This window comes from Dendrobates tinctorius, unplaced genomic scaffold (genome assembly GCF_039654945.1).
Source record: "Dendrobates tinctorius isolate UK_male_01 unplaced genomic scaffold, ASM3965494v1 ptg000090l, whole genome shotgun sequence".
Classification (NCBI taxonomy): domain Eukaryota; kingdom Metazoa; phylum Chordata; class Amphibia; order Anura; family Dendrobatidae; genus Dendrobates; species Dendrobates tinctorius.
The window spans coordinates 9,997,671-10,018,784 of record NW_027361758.1 but is presented as its reverse complement, the minus strand read 5'-3'; the positions used below and the strand labels follow the sequence as shown (position 1 = coordinate 10,018,784).

Below are 21,114 nucleotides of genomic sequence, written 5' to 3'. Positions count from 1 at the left end.
AATACAGGCAGATGATGGCTGAATAACTGCTTAGAGGCAAATGCTTAAAGGCAGATGATAGCTGAGTAATTCAGCCATCATCTGCTGGGAAAGATGAAGACTCAGCTTGCGAGCCTGCCTAAGAGTCAGGATCCTGACATATGACGCAACTGTACATCATATCTCGGGAAGGGGTTACTGTGGTAAAATGAGATTTTCAAGCAGGGGCGGCTGAAACCTAGACAAGTCGGAAGCCAGAAACTGGAGTGAGGAGGACCAAGAGAATGAAGGGAAAAGGAGAAAAGAAAAGGAGTGGAGGATCACATAGTGGGACAGGTGAGGTATTTATTTTTTTTATGAATAATTTGCTTGGCCCTCCATGTTTTGGCAAAATGGTGGCCGCAACAGGGGTGGTGTGGGTCCACCATACTGAGTCAGGGGCTGGGGGATCATCCTGAGTGAGAGGCTGTGGTACTGAGAAGGGGCTGGGCTGTAGAATAATGAGGAGCTATGGGAAGCATATTGAATGGGGGCCGTGGATACATTACTGAGTGGGGGCCATCATACAAAGGGTGACTGTGGCCTGGGAGCATCATACTCAGGAGCCACTCTAGTGTGTAGACGTCTGTGTGGTAATACTAAGGGAGGGGTGGTGTGGGCTATCATAGTCAGTAGGGCACTGTGGGGGCCATCAAGCTGGGGGGGGCATCATACTCATAATGTAGGGGGAATGTTGGGGTATCAGTGAGTGGTGGGTGGGCCATCACAGTGTGGCGTGCTGTAGGGGCCATGATACTGTAGGGGTATCATACTGTAATGGAGGCATGATGATGTTGGTTGTGGGGGAACCATTGGGATATTTTTTCTGATTATACAGGTAATATAACCACATGTGACGTAACACTCAGCCGAGCCACTGCCTGTCCCTAGGACAGTTACGCCGGGCACGTCAGCGCTTTCCACCGACACCTACTAATCCCACAGACAACTTTGACTTTCCCAACGGCTCTGCCCCTGATCACTGTCCCGCTGTCACTCACCACGTGATCGTGACGTCACTCCAGGTCCTCATCCCGGAAGTTCTGTGTAGAGAGGAGTTGGAGGAAGCGACGTGGAGACAGCAGGGAGAGCCGGTCACGGAGACGTCACCTGTGCCGGAATTCGGTGACTTTCTCTCCGCTGATGCCACTGACAGGCTCCTGATACGAGGTGCTGGAGTACGCGATGGGTTCTCTGTTCCGCAGTGAGGCTATGTGCCTGGCGCAGCTGTTCCTGCAGTCCGGCTCAGCCTATGACTGTGTCAGTGAGCTCGGGGAGATGGGGCTGGCGGAGTTCAGGGATGTGAGTATTGGTTCGGCACTATCTTACTGTGTGATTAGTACAGTGTTACCTCTGTGGTGTAATAGTAGCATACATGGTGCCTGGCACTGCCCCTGGTGCCCCAGTGCTATGTGTGTGGTCTAATAGTAGTATACATGGTGCCTGGCACTGCCCCTGGTGCCCCAGTGCTATGTCTATGGTGTAATAGTAGCATACATGCCTGGCGCAGCCCTAGTGCCCCTAGTGCCCCAGGGCTATGTCTGTGGTGTATCAGTAGCATATGTGGTGTCTGGCACTGCCCCTGGTGCCCCAGTGCTATGTCTGTGGTGTAATAGTAGCATCCATGGTGCCTGGCACTGCCCCTGGTGCCCCAGTGCTATGTGTGTGGTCTAATAGTAGTATACATGGTGCCTGGCACTGCCCCTGGTGCCCCAGTACTATGTCTATGGTGTAATAGTAGCATACATGCCTGGCGCAGCCCTAGTGCCCCTAGTGCCCCAGGGCTATGTCTGTGGTGTATCAGTAGCATATGTGGTGTCTGGCACTGCCCCTGGTGCCCCAGTGCTATGTCTGTGGTGTAATAGTAGCATCCATGGTGCCTGGCACTGCCCCTGGTGCCCCAGTGCTATGTGTGTGGTCTAATAGTAGTATACATGGTGCCTGGCACTGCCCCTGGTGCCCCAGTGCTATGTCTATGGTGTAATAGTAGCATACATGCCTGGCGCAGCCCTAGTGCCCCAGGGCTATGTCTGTGGTGTATCAGTAGCATACATGGTGCTTGGCACTACCTCTGGTGCCCCAATGCTATGTGTGTGGTCTAATAGTAGTATACATGGTGCCTGGCACTGCCTCTGGTGCCCCAGTGCTATGTCTATGGTGTAATAGTAGCATACATGCCTGGCGCAGCCCTAGTGCCCCAGGGCTATGTCTGTGGTGTATCAGTAGCATATGTGGTGTCTGGCACTGCCCCTGGTACCCCAGTGCTATGTCTGTGGTGTAATAGTAGCATCCATGGTGCATGGCACTGCCCCTGGTGCCCCAGGGCTATATCTGTGGTGTAATACAGCATACATGATTCCCAGTGCTATGTCTGTGGTGTATCAGCAGCATATGTGGTGCCTGGCACTGCACCTGGTACCCAGTGCTGTCTGTGCTGTATCAGTAGCATAAATGGTGCCTGGCAGTGCCCCAGTGCTATGTCTGTGGTGTAATAGTAGCATACATGGTGCATGGCACTACCCCTAGTGCCCCAGGGCTATGTCTGTGGTGTATCAGTAGCATATGTGGTGTCTGGCACTGCCCCTGGTGCCCCAGTGCTATGTCTGTGGTGTAATAGTAGCATCCATGGTGCATGGCACTGCCCCTGGTGCCCCAGGGCTATATCTGTGGTGTAATACAGCATACATGATTCCCAGTGCTATGTCTGTGGTGTATCAGTAGCATACATGGTGCCTGGCATTGCCCCTGGTGCCCCAGTGCTATGTCTGTGGTGTAATAGTAGCATACATGGTGCCTGGCACTGCCCCTGGTGCCCCAGTGCTATGTCTGTGGTGTAATAGTAGCATACATGGTGCCTGGCACTGCCCCTGGTACCCAGTGCTGTCTGTGCTGTATCAGTAGCATAAATGGTGCCTGGCACTGCCCCTGGTGCCCCAGTGCTATGTCTGTGGTGTAATAGTAGCATACATGGTGCCTGGCACTGCCTCTCGTTCCCCAGTGCTATGTCTGTGGTGTATCAGTAGCATATATGGTGTCTGGCACTGTCCCTGGTGCCCCAGTGCTATTTCTGTGGTGTAATAGTAGCATACATGGTGCCTGGCACTGCCTCTCGTGCTCCAGTGCTATGTCTGTGGTGTATCAGTAGCATATATGGTGTCTGGCACTGTCCCTGGTGCCCCAGTGCTATGTCTGTGGTGTAATAGTAGCATACATGGTGCCTGGCACTGCCCCTGGTGCCCCAGTGCTATGTCTGTGGTGTACCAGTAGCATATATGGTGCCTGGCACTGTCCCTGGTGCCCCAGTGCTATGTCTGTGGTGTAATAGTAGCATACATGGTGCCTGGCACTGCCCCTGGTGCCCCAGTGCTATGTCTGTGGTGTACCAGTAGCATATATGGTGCCTGGCACTGTCCCTGGTGCCACGGTGCCTGGCACTGTCCCTGGTGCCACAGTGCTATGTCTGTGGTGTAATAGTAGCATACATGGTGCCTGGCACTGCCTCTCGTGCCCCAGTGCTATGTCTGTGGTGTATCAGTAGCATATATGGTGTCTGGCACTGTCCCTGGTGCCCCAGTGCTATGTCTGTGGTGTAATAGTAGCATACATGGTGCCTGGCACTGCCTCTCGTGCCCCAGTGCTATGTCTGTGGTGTATCAGTAGCATATATGGTGTCTGGCACTGTCCCTGGTGCCCCAGTGCTATGTCTGTGGTGTAATAGTAGCATACATGGTGCCTGGCACTGCCCCTGGTGCCCCAGTGCTATGTCTGTGGTGTAACAGTAGCATATATGGTGCCTGGCACTGTCCCTGGTGCCACAGTGCTGTGTCTGTGGTGTAATAGCAGCATACATGGTGCCTGGCACTGCCCCTGCTGCCCAGTGCTATATCTGTGGTGTAATAGCAGCATGTATGGTGCCTGGCACTGCCCCTGGTGCCCAGTGCTATGTCTGTGGTGTAATAGCCTACATGGTGCCTGGCACTGCCCCTGGTGCCCCAGTGCTATGTCTGTGGTGTATCAGTAGCATACATGGTGCCTGGCACTGCTTCTGCTACCCAGTGCTATGTCTGTGGTCTAATAGTAGCATACATGCTTCCTGGCACTGCTCCTGTTACCCAGTGCTATGTCTGTGGTCTAATAGTAGCATACATGGTACCTGGCACTGCCCCTGGTTCCTAGTGCTATGTCTGTGGTGTCATAAAAGCATACATGGTGCCTGGCACGGCCCCTGGTACCCAGTGCTATGTCTGTGGTGTAATAGCAGCATACATGGTGCCTGGCACTGCCCCTGGTGCCCACCTCTATGTTTGTGGTGTAATAGTAGTATACATGGTGTCTAGCAATGCCCCTGGTACCCAGTGCTATGTCTATGGTGTATTAGTAGCACACATGGTGCCTGACACTGCCCCTGGTACCCAGTGCTATGTCTGTGGTGTAATAGCAGCATATATGGTACCTGGCACAGCCCCTGGTGCCCCAGTGCTATGTCTGTGGTGTAATAGTAAGCCTACATGGTGCCTTGCACTGCCCCTGGTACCCAGTGCTATGTCTGTGGTGTATTGGTAGCACACATGGTGCCTGGCACTGCCCCTTGTGCCCACTTCTATGTTTATGGTTTATTAGTAGTATATGTGCTGCATGCCACTGCCCCTGGTGCCCACTGCTATGTCTGTGGTGTAATAGCAGCATGTATGGTACCTGGCACTGCCCCTGGTGCCCCAGTGCTATGTCTGTGGTGTAATAGAAGCATACATGGTGCCTGGCACTGCCCCTGGTGCCCCAGTGCTATGTCTGTGGTGTAATAGAAGCATACATGGTGCTTGACACTGCCCCTGGTGCCCAGTTCTATGTCTGTGGTGTAATATTAGCATACATGAAGCCTGGCACTGCCCATAGTGCCCCAGTGCTATGTCTTTGGTGTAGTAGTAGCCCACATGGTGCCCCAGTGCTATGTCCTTGAGTGTAATAGCAGCATACGTGGTACCTGGCACTGCCCCAGTGCTATGTCTGTGGTGTATTAGTAGCATACGCGGTACCTGGCCCAAGTGCTATGTCTGAGGTGTAATAGTAGCATTCGTGGTGCCTGGCACTGCCCCTGGTAGCCAGTGCTATGTCTATGGTGAAATAGTAGCATATGTGGTGCCTGGACCGGCCCCTGGTGCCCCAGTGCTATGTTTGTGAGTGTAATAGTAGCATACATGGTACCTGGCACTGCCCCTTGTGCCCCAGTGCTTTGTCTGTGAGTGTAATAGCATATGTGGTGCCTGGCACTGCCCCTGGTGCCCAGTGCTATGTCTGTGTGTATTAGTAGCATATGTGGTACCTGGCACTGTCCCTGGTGCCCCAGTGCTATTTCTGTGGTGTAATAGTAACATACATGGTGTCTGGCACTGTCCCTGGTGCCCCAGTGCTATGTTTATGGTGTAATAGCAGCATGTATGGTGCCTGGCAATGCCCCTGGTACCCACTGCTATGTCTGTGGTGTAATAGCAGCATACATGGTGCCTAGCACTGCCCCTGGTTCCCAGTGCTATGTCTGTGGTGTAATAGCAGCATACCTGGTGCCTGGCTCTGCCCCTTATGCCCCAGTTCTATGTCTGTAGTGTAATAGTAGCATACATGGTGCCTGGCACTGCCCCTGGTGCCCAGTGCTATGTCTGTGGTGTAGTAGCAAACATGGTACCTGGCACTGCCCCTTATGCTCCAATGCTATGTCTGTGAGTGTAATAGTAGCGTACATGGTGCCTGGCAATGTCCTTGGTGCCCAGTGCCATGTCTCTGACCCACCCCCTGTGGTGCCAACCTAATTTTACTGATTACCAGAGGTCTCTTGTGCCCCTTGCATCGCTCTGTCGGTGTTCTCCCCGTGGCAGAAGATCCTTTCGGGCTTATGTGCGGACCCCGGTCGTAAGTAACGTGATGATGGGGCATATACACTCTGTACACAGTTATTAGGCCAAATGCAGTGCTGTCGGTTAACCCAGATGATTAATAAGCCTGAATATTTAAGAACTAGATGGAGGCCTGATGCTATCGCATCGCGAGGGCGGTAATATCACGATGGGGTCAGGCTTGGCAGTGTTGAGAATCTCTCCCCCCCCCACATGTGCTCACCCACCTATCCACTCTCTTTCCCCATGTGCTGACTTCTCCCGTCTGCGCTCTCTTCTTTGACCTGTCTACCCCATGTGCTATCCCCCTTGTCTGCTGTCTCTCTCCTTCCTGTGCTTTGTTCTTGTCTGCTGTCTCTCTCCTTCCTGTGCTTTGTTCTCCCCTCATGCTGTCCCATTTGAGCTGTCTCCCCTCTGTCTCTCACCCCTGTGTCTGACCGTGTACAGAACATACCACAGCTCCTGGGCAGGGGAGGAAGCAAAAGACAATACTGACATTACAGCAGGAGATCGCAGAGGATATATTTTGTGAGGTAAAATATTGTTTAAAAACAGTCAGTGAAATATTTTACCTCACAAAATGAAACCTCTGTGATTCCCTGCTGTAATGTCAGTATTGTCTTTTGCATCCTCCCCTGCCCATGAGATGTGGTATGTTCCGTACATGGTCAGACACAGGCAATTTTTTGTAGGAAATCCCCTTTAATGTGATTGGCTTCCTCTACCTGTAGACACCCCCTGCCGCTGGGGTCAGCCGAATGATTCACTACGCCTGCGCCGAATTCACGCAGGCGCAGTGCGACGGTGGTCCACTGGTGGTACCGGTTAAGAGGCTGCGTGTGAGGTGCATATGGAGTGTGTGTGTGTGGTGCGACGGTGTTCTGCTGGTGGTACCGCGCAACAGGTTGGTACCAGCAGCAGTTTCCATATTGAGACACCCATCACTTGGGTGTCCCAATATGGCGATCTGTGAACTTCATCTGCTTAGAATTCTGGGATGTGGTGACATCTGGACAGAACAGGAAATGAAAACATTACAAGGCAATTATATAAATAGAAGTATAAGTGAGGCTTTATCTCTTCGGAGAATATTTTTGTACAGAATTATTGATGAAAAATGTAAATTTTCATTATCAGTTGTTTATTTTCATCTGTTTGGTTATTATTCTCAATCAGCTCAATATACAAAAATATATTTCTGACATTTAAAAAAATATATATATCAGTGGCCGATATAACCTGCTTTTTAAGAATAGTCATAAGTAGTGTTGAGCGATACTTTCCAATATTGAGAAATATCGGATCGGTTTGGATCGAACCGATACCCAAAAAGTATCGGGTATCGCCGATTCTGATACCGGAAACCCATGCAAGTTAATGAGACAGAAATATCGGAATTAAAAAAAAAAAAAAAACCCTTTCTTTATTTGCACATCCAGTTCGGGAGGGGGGAAGAGTGTGGGCGTCTGTGTGTGGGCGGGCCCTGTGCGGGCCTGCCGGGGGTCTGTGCGGGCCTGCCGGGGGTTGTGTGTGTGTGCAGGCATGGTCCGATGGGACTACAAGTCCCATCGGGCTATGCCTGCTACAATGACAGTGATTGACACATTAGCCAATGATGGGACAGTAGAAACACAATTATGCTCATACCTGCCAAAGAGTGATGTTATTCAAAACATCAAAATTAATGGGTAACTCCCCATAAACATGGAAGCCTTCATAGAATATCGGAGTCAAACAAACCCAGCAAAAACTACTTTTCAGAGTCAAATCGATGAAAATTTCATTTTTATTACACATTTCTTACAAAAAATATAAATTAAACAAAATGAGTCAATATCAAGGTGGAGACGTATTTAGAGAGACGAATCAGGTACAAGGTGAAAACACCAATCAGTGTAAAACCCCTAAAAGAAGGGGAAAGGATTGTCACACCCTAATTTGGACACAGGAGAGGGTGAAATGGGAATAAATATTCATATATAAACATTTATGTAAGGCACACCTTCACTTGTCTGGGAGCAACATGTACCAAAAGTCGCTATTAATTCAAAAAAGTGAAGGACAAGTTGTTCACTCACAAGGAAGGTGAAAAAATTAGTAATCTTGTACCTATATTCCCATTACGACAACCACTCACCTACTGACCATAGTCAGGGAACCGCTAAAGTGCTATTGATAGTGCAGTGAAGTAACATCACCTTACCCATGTAGGGTCCTGAGGAGCCTCTCTGCTGCCCGACGCGTTTCGCCCTACTGGGCTTCCTCGGGGGGCTGTGGGCTTCCTTGTGAGTGAACAACTTGTCCTTCACTTTTTTACTTCACTACATTCATACAACATACATACATATTACATACAATACATTCATGCAAGACATACAGTACATATAACATAGAGTACATACTCACCATCACTTGTCACTTTGATCCCCGATGCCAGTGTCATCTGTAAAAAATATTAAAATAACAAACAACCGATATACTCCCTGATCCGCAGAAATCCACGAGTGTCCCACGACGATCTCCCGTGGAGAACAGCAGCATCAGCTGATGCCACCGCTCTCTAGGGGCCCCAGGAATACAATGACGGGAGGTAGGTATCCCTCCGCACTGTATTCCTCCGCCACTGTAAAAAAATAATCCCTAGTCTCACTTTTGGCATTGCTGTGTGAGAAAGTTCCCACGCAGCTTTTGCCATAAAGTGAGACCAGTGAACTATAGTAACCTCTCAGTGATGCACTGCAGGAGATCGTCGTGGGACACTCGTGGATTTCTGTGGATCAGGGAGTATATCGGTTGTTTATTTTAATATTTTTTACAGTGAGATGACACTGGCTTCGGTGATCAAAGTGACAAATGGTGAATATGTACTCTGTTATATGTACTGTATGTCTATATGTATGTATTGTATGAATGTATTGTATGTTGTATGTATGTTGAATGAATGTAGTATATATGTAGTATGTATGTATGTATGTAGTATGTATGTTGTATGAATGTAGTATGTATTTAGTATGTATGTTGTATGAATGTAGTATGTATGTTGTATGAATGTAGTATGTATTTAGTATGTATGTTGTATGAATGTAGTATATATGTTGTATGAATGTAGTATATATGTAGTATGTATGCTGTATGAATGTAGTATATATGTATGTATGTAGTATGTATGTTTGTTTTTTTGTTTTTTTTTTTACATTCAACACATTAGCCGGATGATGGGACTACTACTGTCCCATCATTGGCTAATGTGTCAATCACTGTCATTGTAGCAGGCATAGCCCGATGGGACTTGTAGTCCCATCGGACGATGCCTGCACACACACACAGACCCCCGGCAGGCCCGCACAGACTGCACATCATGATGCTCACAACAGACCGCGCATCATGATGACATAATTTCAGTAGCCAATCACAGCCACAACACTGGCTCATTGCATTATGGGAACTTCCGATTCCGGTATTCGATATTGTAAAAATATCGGTACACGGTATCGGAATACCGAGACAGCGAATATCGGCCGATACCCGATATTTGCAGTATCGGAATGCTCAACACTAGTCATAAGCCTTCCATCCATATGGAGACTGTCAGGTTCTTACTCTGTTGGCGATCAACTTTTTGGCTAGAACCAACCACAGCCTCCCAGACACTGCTCAGAGGTGTACGGTTGTCCTCTACCTTAAATCTCCCTTTGTAGAAGGGCCAACAAGTTCTCCGTAGGATTTAGGTCAGGTGAGGAAGGGGCCATGTTATTATTCTTTCATCACTATCGCCTTTACTGACAACCAAGCAGCGGAGACTTTGATGCATGTGATGGAGCATAAATATTATGTTTTTTTTTTTTGAAAATTAGCAAACAAGGCAAAATTCCGGATCTACGGTGTACAGAAAATGTATTTAATAGCACCACTTGTTAAAATTCTGACATAATATATAATGTAGAAAAATCCATTGAAAAAAAAAATGTAGATCTGTGTTTCATATGAGAACCATCTTTAAAGGGAATCTGTCACCCCTTTTTTCTCCTTCGTCTCATTGGGGGACACAGATACTGTGGGTGTATGCTTCTGCCGCTAAGAGGGTGACACTAAGTGAAAAAAAGAGGTTAGCTCCTCCTCCGCAGTATACACCCTCGCCCCTATTGCGGGCAGAAATCAGTTTTTTGCTTAGTGTCCTATGGAGGCACACACAGTCTGGATCTCTCCAGACTATTTTTTTTTTTCTAGTTTACTATGAAGATGAGACAGGGGCGACGGATCCTATTGAAAGGGTCCAATATCCCCAAACCATCAACGGGCGAGCACGCGTTGAGTATCGTCTCTGCGAATCCTTTCCCGCACCGAGGGACATATCTGGGACTTTTCCCCAGACTTCTATTTTTGTTTGTTATTTTATGAAGATGTGACAGGGGCAACGCATCCTATTGAAAGGATCCGATTTCCCGAAACCATCAACGGGCGAGCACGTGCGAGTATCCCTCCACGTATCCTTTCCCGCGACGTGGGACATTATGCCAGACTTAGCCCTGTCCACCCCTAGGTATTGAAACCATGGGCTTGCACAGAGGCACAAGACTAGTCTGTGCGGCCCCCACTGCTCCACCAAGCTAGACGGCGATGCTGCAAGGTGGCGGACGGTCCCTCTCCTCACCCCCTGAAGGGGTTAGATGGAGCTAGGGTGCCTGCACCGTCCTATTTTTTATCAAAGACCCCCTCACATACCTGCGCTCAGGCTGAAGAGGATCATCGGTGAGGAGAGGGTCGGGGAGGGCTCCTGCGAAAATTTCGAGCTGGAGCCCACAGCCGCAGCAGGCGGCGTCCACTAGCCATTCAAGAGAAGGGCTGGATCCGTCAGGACAGGAATGCTGCGCCGGTCAGTAGCGCCATTTTTTGGTACCGCGCCCCCCCCCCCCCCTCCGGTCGGGTAGGGGAAAAATTGAGGCTGCGGCCGGAAGTTCCGCCCTCGGGGCCGCGTGTGACTTCTGGTAGCCCGCCCCGCACTCGGCGGCGGTAAAAATCGAGGCCCCGGCTTCGGCGCACGATTTAAAGGAAGCACCCAGGTCGGGGGGGCGCAGGACTGGGGTAAGTGCTGCCCGAGAGGCCACGCTAGGGGAAAACCGAGGGGCTACCTCTTCCCCATATCCCCAGCAGCGGGCAGATACAGCATGTCCGAAAAAAGCAAAGATGCACACGTTCTTTTACGCGGCATGCATCTCTTGTCGGACTGCGTTTCCGCGGGCGCAGAGCAAGCGTTTATGCAAAGCCTGCGAATCCAAACGCGACCAGGAGCCCTCCCCTGCGACCGCGACCAATGTGTCAAATCCCCCGGAGTGGGCACGATCACTGTCACAGTACATGGTGTCGCTTACGACAGCAATAGAATCCCTTCAAGCCCCAGATAGGGGCAGGGACAGTGTCGCCGCCTTTAGAGGGTACCTCCACCTCACAGAAGCCTCCGGCCTGCAGGGGCCGCCCTCACTCCAGGCAGACCCAGGGGAAACGAATCCACACGGTGTCGCCCAGTCCATCCGGTGCCTTCGTCATCCGTAAGATCTGCTTCTCGCTCCCCGTCACCAGTAGTTGATGGCGAGCAGACCTCAGATTGCGACTCAGACGAGCCCATTGACCTGGACACTCCAGAGTCACGTTAAACAGTGGACAGCCTCATAGAAGCCATCAATCAGACCCTGGGGATTGAGGATGATACCGCAGCGGCTACGGGGCATAAAGTGGCATGTAAACAAGTGAAGCGGACGCACAGAATTTTTTCCTCTCACCCTGAGTTTGAGGATATAGTGCAGCGGCACAGAGAACGTCCAAAACGGCGTTTTTCTCGGGTTAAAGGGCACTCGAAACGCGTTATCCGTTTGCTCCGGACCTCCATAAACAATGGATGGAATCCCCGATAGTGGATCCTCCGGTTTCACGCCTGGCCACTAAGACCCTGTTATCTGTCCCTAGGGTTTCCTCGATTAAAGATCCCACGGACTACATTATTGAGAGCCTAGCTCGTTCAGTATATGAGGCTTCAGGGTCTGCACTCGCTCCCTCGTTCGCAGCAACTTGGGTAGCCAAGGCTATGATATCATAGTCAGAAACATTAAACAAGGTCGCGCAGGAGCAGGATCTACCTGCAGAGAACTCGGAGGTCACAGGTCAGATGACTATAGCCGGAGATTATGTAATGAATGCGTTTTTGGATGCGGCCAATTGTTCAGCACTTGCTGCCGCTAATGCAATCTCTATCTGAAGAGCCCTATGGTTGAGGACATGGCGGGCCGATTCTACTTCCAAGAAGTCCTTGACTTCTCTTCCTGATCAGTGCGGCCGCCTATTTTTGGATCAACTTATCTCCGACTCCACAGGAGGAAAGAGCGGGTTTCTCCCCCAACAGAAGGTTAGATCGTTTTTTCGGGCCCTTCGCAGTGCCACCGGCCATTCTAGGCCGGGCGTGACGGCATTGGTCAGGTGGCAGCCTGAGCCTGGTCCGGGACCCGAATAGGAGACCGGTCCGGGGTCATGCGTTAAAAGACTTCGGGTGGACTACGGGGCCCAATTCCGCCACCTCAGGCCGCCCCAACCAGGATAGGGAGCGGCAGGTCATATAGAGCCAACCCATTGGGGAGAATGCGTGCTCAACAGGCCAGATCGAGGGGACCCAGATCCTAAGGATCATCGGCCAAATGGCTCGAGGTCTTTACCAGACGACACCAGCAAAGTGGGCGGCTGCCTACTCTGTTTTCACCACGTCTGGGCCAACATCGCTCACGACGCATGGGTAAAAGAGTTGGTGTCCTCAGGTTACAAAATAGAATTTGTCAGATACCCTCCAAGAAGGTTTTTTCTTTCCCGGCTTCCCAGGGTGGATACCCAGGTAAGGGCTCTATTGGGAGCCATCAAGTCGCTCCTGCACAACGGAGTCATTGTTCCAGTGCCGGAACATGGAAGAGCTCGGGTTCTATTCAAACCTTTTTGCGGTCCCCAAAAAGGACGGGTCTGTCAGGCCTGTTTTGGACCTAAAGCTTCTGAACAAATTCATCAGGATCAGACATTTCCGGATGGAGTCTCTCCGTTCAGTCATAGCGGTCATGGAGCAGTGAGAATACTTGGCCTCAATTGACAGCCATGACGCTTTTCTGCATATTCCCATTTTTTCCTCCTCATCAGAGGCGGCTACGCTTCGCCATCAGCGTTCAGCATTTTAAGTTCGTAGCACTACCCTTCGGGCAAGCCACGGCTCCCAGAGTGTTCACAAAGGTTTTGGCAATTGTCAGGGCCACACTGCATTCTCGAGGCATAGTCGTCTTGCCTTATCTGGACGACCTCTTAGTCAAGGGCCCTTCAATACGGGCATGTGAGGAAGTTGTCAACATCACGCTAGATACTCTTGCCGCTTAGATGGTTGATCAATGCAAAGAAATCATCCCTTGTGCCAGCTCAGAGGATCTCCTTCCTAGGAATTATCTTCGACACTTGCTGAGGGTTGATAATTCTCCCTCAGGAAAGGGCGCTAGTCTCCGGTAGGGAGTCCGGATACTACGCCAACCAGTCCCTCATACCATCCGATCCGCGATAAGGATCCTAGGGAAAATGGTGGCAGCAATCGAAGCGATACCTTTCGTCCAGTTCAATCCTTCACCCCCTGCAGCACGCCTCGTGTCAGCCTGGGACAAGAATCCTTTCAAGCTCGATCGACGGTGCAAACTGTCCTCTCAAGTCAGGCAGTCGCTCGGATGGTGGATTACCAGTTCCTCTCTGGCCTAGGGGAAACCTTTCCCCCCAAGTCTTGGGCTGATAATGACAATTGACGTCAGTCTCCTCGGTTGGGGAGCGGTGTTTCGCCACCACACAACCCAGAAACGGTGGTCGCCACAGGAGGCACGCCTCCCGATCAACTTATTGGGGGATACGAGCAATTCGGCTGGCTCTGCAGAGGTTTCATCACTTTCTAGCAGGCCGCCCTGTCCGGATTCCATCGGACATCGCCACGGCAGTGGTTTACATAATTCGTCAGGGAGGCACCCGCAGCAGAACAACCATGCGCGAGGTGGAGCACGTTCTTCAGTGGGCCAAAGCAAACCACTCGGTGATTTCGGCTGTCCACATCCCGGGAGTGGAAATTTGGGCGACAGACTTCCTCAGCCGGCAGGGTCTTGCATCCGGAGAGTGGTCTCTACATCCCGAAGTTCTTCAACAGATTTGTCAACTGTGGGGAGCTCCGGATGTGGACCTGACGGTTTCCAGAGTGAATGCCAAGGTGCCCACATATGTCGCTCGGGCCAGGGACCCGCAGGCATTCGCAGTGGACGCGTTGGTTCTGCCATGGAACCAGTTTCGCCTCCAATATCTATTTCCCCCACTGCCACTACTCCCGAGAGTCAGCAAAGGGATCAAGACGGAAGGGGGGCCGGCGATTCTGCTGGCCCCAAACTGGCCCCGTCGAGCGTGGAACGCAGATCTAAGGCAGCTGCTCGCCGACGTTCCTGGGCGCCTGCTAGAGCGTCCAGATCTACCGTCTCAAGGGCCAATTTGCCACCCGAACTCAGGGACCCTGTGTTTGATGGCAGGGCCGTTGAATCTTGGATTCTAACCCAGGCAGGGTTCGGGAGCAAGGTGGTCGCTACAACGATTAGCGCCCGGAGGCCTGCTTCAGCATGAATTTACCACCACACCTGGAAGGTGTTATTTGCTTGATGTCGAGGCGCGGTGTTTCTCCGCTAAGATTCTCGATCTCCAACATCTTGGTTTTTCTCCAGTCAGGCTCAGAGAGCCGGATAGCTCAGTCGGTAGAGCATTAGACTCGGGCTTTGCCCCAGGTTTCCGCAGGAGACAAATGTCGGCCTTATCCGTCCTGTTCCAGTGCAGGGTTGCTACCAATTTGCAGGTGAAAACTTTTAATCCGGGGAGTGTCCCACTTGATACCTCCCTATATGGCGCCGACGGACGCCTGGGTTCTTCACATGGTCTTAAGCGTTCTGCAGGAAGCTCCATTGGAACCGCTTCAGGATACCTTTCCTGGAAAGTTGTTCCCCTAGTGGCCATCACTTTCATCAGGCGGGTTTCAGAGCTGGCGGCTCTATCCTGCCGAGCTCCGTTCCTCACTTTCCATAGGTATAAGGTGGTCCTCAGACCAGACCCTCTTTTTCTGCCGAAGGTCGTATCCTCTTTTTCACATCAATGAAGATGTTGTTTTGCCTTTATTTTGTCCAGCACCGGTGCACCGTGTGGAAGAAGGCTCTTCACACGTTAGACCTGGTAAGAGCCCTCCGGAGGTACGTGTCACGGACGGCACCCTTTCCTCAGTTGGACACGCTGTTCGTGCTCCCTGAAGAATGCAGGAAGGGACTCGCTGCCTCAAAGTCGACCATAGCCAGATGGATTCGTTTGACTATTCAGGAGTCCTACTGCATTAGAGGCACGCCGATTCCAGCAGGGATCAGAGCGCACTCTACTTGGGCAGTGGGCGCCTCTTGGGCGCTTCGGCATCAAGCTTCGACGGAACAGGTTTGCAAGGCAGCAACCTGGTCCAGCCTGCACACATTTGCCAAACAGATGCAAGCCTGGGTAGAAGGATTCTCCAAGCAACGGTGGCACACCTTTAAACAGGAGGTGAATGTAGCTTAGATCGGTGAGTCAATCTCCCACCCAGGGACTGCTTTAGGACGTCCCACAGTATCTGTGTCCCCCAATGAGACGAAGGAGAAACATGGATTTTTGTGAGTACTCAATCACCGTAAAATCCTTTTCTCCGAGACGCTCATTGGGGGACACAGCACCCACCCTATTAGCCAGTTGGCTCTTGTTTAAATGAATGTGTTTACTTATTTAATATAAGGGTGGTGTTTTCCTTTGGACATGTTATACCTGTATTAAGGCTGATTTGTTGTCCTCCTACTGCTTTGGCACCAAACTGATTTCCGCCTGCAATAGGGGCGAGGGTGTATACTGTGGAGGAGGAGCTAACCTCTTTTTTTCACTTAGTGTCTGCTTCCTAGCGGCAGAAGCATACACCCACAGTATCTGTGTCCCCCAATGAGCGTCTCGGAGAAGAGGATTTTACGGTGAGTACTCACAAAAATCCATGTTTCGAATATGAGCTGCCGGCACCGAAATCAGGCGCTTATCTACAGTATTCTGTAATGCTGTAGATAAGCCCCCGATGTAACCTGAAAGATAAGAAAAAAGAGTTAGATTATACCCTCCGGGGAGGGCGGTCCGGTCCAATGGGTGTCGCTGTCCGGTCCGGCGCTTCCCATCTTCATATGATGCCGTCCTCTTCTTTCCTTCCTGTCGTGTGGCTCCTGCGCAGGCGCACTGCTCTGCCCTGTTGAGGGCAGAGCAGAGTTCTGCAGTGCGCAGGCGCCGGGAGAGGCCGGAGCCACGACAGGCAGCAAAGAAGAGGACATCACCGTTAGAAGAAGGGAGGCGCCGGACCGCGACATCCATCGGACCGGACCTCCCCTTCCCCCGGTTAGTATAATCTAACTCTTTTTTTTTTTTTATCTTTCAGGTTACATCGGGGGCTTATCATTACAGAATGCTGTAGATAAACCCCTGATGTCTGTGTCGGCAGCTCATATTCGAAAAAGAGGTGACAGATTCCCTTTAATCATCATCTACGCGATGCAGAGCATGATTAAGGATGGTTCTCATCTGAAACGCATAGATTTTACATTGTTTTCTATGGATTTCTTTACATGATATTTAATGTCTGAATTTTAACCCTTGGATTTTCTATTACGGTAAATACATTTTTCTGCACACTGTAGAGCTGGAATTATTGCTTTTTTGCTATCTACTACAGTGGGGAAAAAAAGTATTTAGTCAGCCACCAATTGTGCAAGTTCTCCCACTTAAAATGATGAGTGGCTTGTAACTGACCTCATGGGAAGACCACAACTATGAGAGGCAAAATGAGAAAACAAATCCAGAAAATCACCTTGTCTAATTTGGCAAGATTTATTTTGCAAATTATGGTGGAAAATAAGTATTTGGTCAACTAAAAACATGCAAGATTTCTCACAGACCTGTAACTTCCTCTTTAAGAGGCTCCTCTGTCCTCCACTCATTACCTGTAGTAATGGCACCTGTTTGAACTTGCTATCAGTATAAAAGACACCTGTCCACAACCTCAAACTATCACACTCCAAACTCCACTGTGGTAAAGAGCTGTCGAAAGACACCAGAAACAAAATTGTAGCCCAGGCTGGGAAGACTGAATCTGCAATAGGCAAGCAGCTTGGTGTGATGAAATCAATTGTGGGAGCAAAAATAAGAAAATGCATACAAGACCACTGATAATCTCCCTCGATCTGGGGCTCCACGCAATATCTCACCTCGTGGGGTCAAAATGATCACATGGACGGTGAGCAAAAATCCTAGAACTACATGAGGGGACCTAGTGAATGACCTGCATAGAGCTGGGACCACTCTAAGGGTACCGTTACACGTAGCGATGCACCAGCGATCCTGACAACGATATTGGTGCATCGCTAAGTGGTCGCTAGTGAGCTGCCACACAGGCAGATCTCACCAGCGACATAGCAGTGGTCGGGGGTCGTTACTTACCTGTCAGACGAGGCGATCCTGACGTCCTCCCTCCCGCATCCACGCGTCGCTCGTCGGCGCCACAGGAAGCCCAGCAGGAATCGGCCGGCGAGAAATGGCCCAGGCCGTTCTCGCGCGATCAGCGATCATCGTGGGGGGAGCCGGTCGGAGGTAAGTGTCACATGTAGCGATATCGCTAGCAATATCGCTGCTACGTCACAAAATCAGTGACTTGCTAGCGATATCGCTACATGTAACGGGCCCTTAACAAAGGCAACCATCAGTAACACACTACGCCGCCAGGGACTCAAATCCTTCAGTGCCAGATGTGTCCCCCTGCTTAAACCAGCACACAATATCAAAACACTATAGTGTCCTTCAAGTAATATATTGGCACTTCTACCACAATAATACACACTCATGTGCAACAAGATGTAACTATTAACCCAAAATGAAGCGAACCAAAAAATTATGTAATAAAATAACACAATTTTATTTGATACAACAAGAGTTAAAAAGACTACATATCATTATACACAACATACCCCAAGGGGAAATAGCACAGACCAAGATCAATAATATCCCAATTAATCATAAATATACATTTGATAACACAATATGTTCTGGTATACCAATGAAATACCCCATACCATTGCTAATGCCTGGCTACTTAATCATCCTCGCTGTAAAATACAACTATCAAGGGTTAACAATACTGAATTAAAAAATGTCAGTGCTTAAATGACCTCAAAAGGTCTATTTTTAATACCTATAAACACAATTGCTTCCCAAAGATAATAGCAGCGTATCTCATGATGGTCTTAGACAAAATATATTAGAAAAGTGTCAATGCCTGAATGACCTACAAAGGTCTATTGCTAAATACCTGAAACATCAATTGCTGCCCACAAAACAAGTAGCGGTAAAGCTCATAATTACCTTAGCAAAGTATGGAGGTGATCGTGGTCCTGCGCAGAAACCTCCGCGCCCCGACGCGCGTTTCGCCCTCTTGCTTCTTACGGGGGCGTCTGAACCTTGCTAGAGATCATTTGAACCAGTACACGTCCGGGCCCGTCTGAACTTTGCTAGAGAGCATTTGGATTATCCAGAAAAGTGTTGGAAGAATAGTATATGGTCTGATGAAACCAAAGTAGAACTGTTTGGTAGAAACAAAACTCATCAGGTGTGGAGGAGACAGAATGCTGAGTTGTATCCAAAGAACAACATACCTACTGCATGTATTTCTATGCAGCCGCACTCTCCTGTCCGAGTGGTGGCAGCAGTGCCGGGTATTGATGCCAGAGACTCGCGTGAGTTTCTCGCATCACACTCACAAGTGTGACTCCGGCCTTAGTTGTGGTCTACCTATGATGTCAATTACAGGCCTCTCTCATCTTTTTAAGTTGGAGAGCTTGCAGAATTAGTGGCTGACTAAATACCGTATTTTTCGCTTTATATGACGCACCCCAAATTTTGAGGAGAAAAATAGGAAAAAACTTTTTTTTAATAAAATGGTGGTGCTTCTTATAATCCAGGCATCTTATTTCTTACCGGGGGTGGTGGGAAGTGGGGTCCCAGGGTTGCTGCTGGAAGAGGCAGGAGTAGAACGTTGCTGCTAGGATGAGGGGTGTCTTGATGTGCGGGTGCCGCTGTGCTATGTCCCCAGTGTTGCCGTCACCGCGCTCTGTACCTGGTGCTGCCGCCCGCTCTGTCCCCTGGTGCTGCCGCCGCCGCCCTGAGTCCCCCGGAGCTTGCTGCTGCGCTCAGTCCCGTGCTGCGTGGGGGGCTCTGCCGTTCCATCCATGCTTGCAATACCCTGTGCGGTGGATTGCTTCCGGGAAAATGGCTGCCGCGCAAGCGCAGATGGAGATCTTGGCACTGCTCCCGAGTTTTCAGTGCCGAGATCTCCATCTGCGTTTGCGCGGCGGCCATTTTCCCGGAAACAATCTACAGCACAGGGCATTGCAAACATGGATGGAACGGCAGTGCCCCCCACGCAGCATGGGTCAGAGCGCCGCGGCGGCAAGCACCGGGGGACACAGCGTGGCGGCGGTGGCACAAAAAAAAGGTTTATTCGCATTGTAAGGCCGGTTTCACATTTTGCGTTTAAGACCGCAGCGTTGGCCTGCGCACGGCTGCCGCTAAGCCCAGCCCCCTGCCGCGCCTCCGCCGGTAGCTCCGCCTCCAGGCGCATGATGCTGCATGCGTCATGCTTCCCCTATCTTTATCACTGAGGACGCAGGCCGTGCGCAGTATGCTTTTGACGATGCGCCGAGTGCAACCAAATTGCAACAGGTTGGCCCTGGTTCGGCGCACCGTCAAAAGGACGCAGGCGTCGCCAAAACGCATACTCCGCACAGCCTGCGTCCTCAGTGATAAAGATAGGGGACGCATGACGCATGCAGCGCCATGCGCCCGTAGGCGGAGCTACCGGCGGAGGCGAGGCGGGGCTTAGCGGAGGCCGTGCGCAGCCCGATGCTGCGGCCGTAAATGCTAATGTGAAATCGGCCTAAGACGCACTCCTATTTTCCCCCCAAATTTTGGGGGAAAAAAGTGCGTCTTACAAAGCGAAAAATATGGTACTTTTTTTCCCCACTGTATGTCTGAATAGCACGTTTCCTTGCTCTGGAGTATTGGAGTTCCTTTTGAGGGTGAGCTGCACTCTTTCTATATATTTTCTTGAAAGATAAAGGTTATGTCTTGCACCACAGCTTGATGAAAGTGTCTTCTAAAAACTGGCACTAGGCTTGGGAGTTGATTTTGAGTCCATCTTCAACCAAAAAGATTCAAGTACCGTAGCTCACCTTGCTGGTTGCTGAATTGAAGTGGATGTCTGTGCCAGTTACTGATCCAGCCTTGTGCCCATCAACCTGGTCCAGTAAGAATCACACTAATCTCATCAGCCCATGAAACCTTTGAGAACTCAGTCTTAAGATATTTCTTGGCCCAGTCCTGATGTTTCACCTTCTGTGCCTTTTTCAGTCGTGGTCGGTTTTTCACCTCCCTTACCTCGGCCATGTCTCTGAGCACTGATCTCCTTGCACTTCTGCGAACTCCTGAGAAGTTGTAGCTCTGGAATATGACAGCACTGGAGGGTAATGGGTTCCCGGTCACTTCATGTTTGATTCTTCTCAAATATTGGCCAGTTAATGTGACTTTTTTTCTCAACGCGTTCTTTGAGACTTTGTTTGCTATTGTCAACAAAACATTTGACGGTTCTGTGATTACGCCGCAATATCTTCGGAAATTGCGAAGTGCGGCATCCTTCTGTAAGACTTGTAACAATTTTTGACTTTTCAGAATTGGTTAAATCTCTTTTTGACCTATTTTCCCTGAGGATAACCATCTGCCTAATAATTCTGCCCCCCTTGATAAAGGGTGTTGCTGTTGTATCCTCAGATCCCCCCCCCCCCCCCCCTTACACAAATACACGTCACCTTGATCTGCTTCATCTAATAAGCATTCAGGTTTATACAGCTTGGAGTTGGAAAATTTGCTGAAAAATTGTATGGTCAAAATATTCACTTGCCTAATTGTCCACACAGTGAGTAATGACGCATCACCTATCTCCGACATTCAAAAAGATCTTGACTAGCATCCTGTCTCCTTGAGATTACTGCAAAATGTAACTTCAGTATTCAGATATTTGCTTTTTTTAGGT

At 50.0% G+C, this 21,114-nt stretch overlaps 1 protein-coding gene across 1 annotated transcript in view; it reads left to right on the top strand.

Annotated features, from left to right (window-relative positions):
* Nucleotides 1-977: 977 nt before the first annotated feature.
* The window catches only part of ATP6V0A2 (ATPase H+ transporting V0 subunit a2), a 183,953-nt gene continuing 163,816 nt past the window's right edge, over nt 978-21,114 (top strand). The window contains exon 1 of the mRNA XM_073586095.1: nt 978-1,320. Coding sequence (XP_073442196.1) covers nt 1,204-1,320 — 117 coding nt within the window. The 5' untranslated portion in view covers nt 978-1,203. The remainder of the gene's footprint in view (nt 1,321-21,114) is intronic.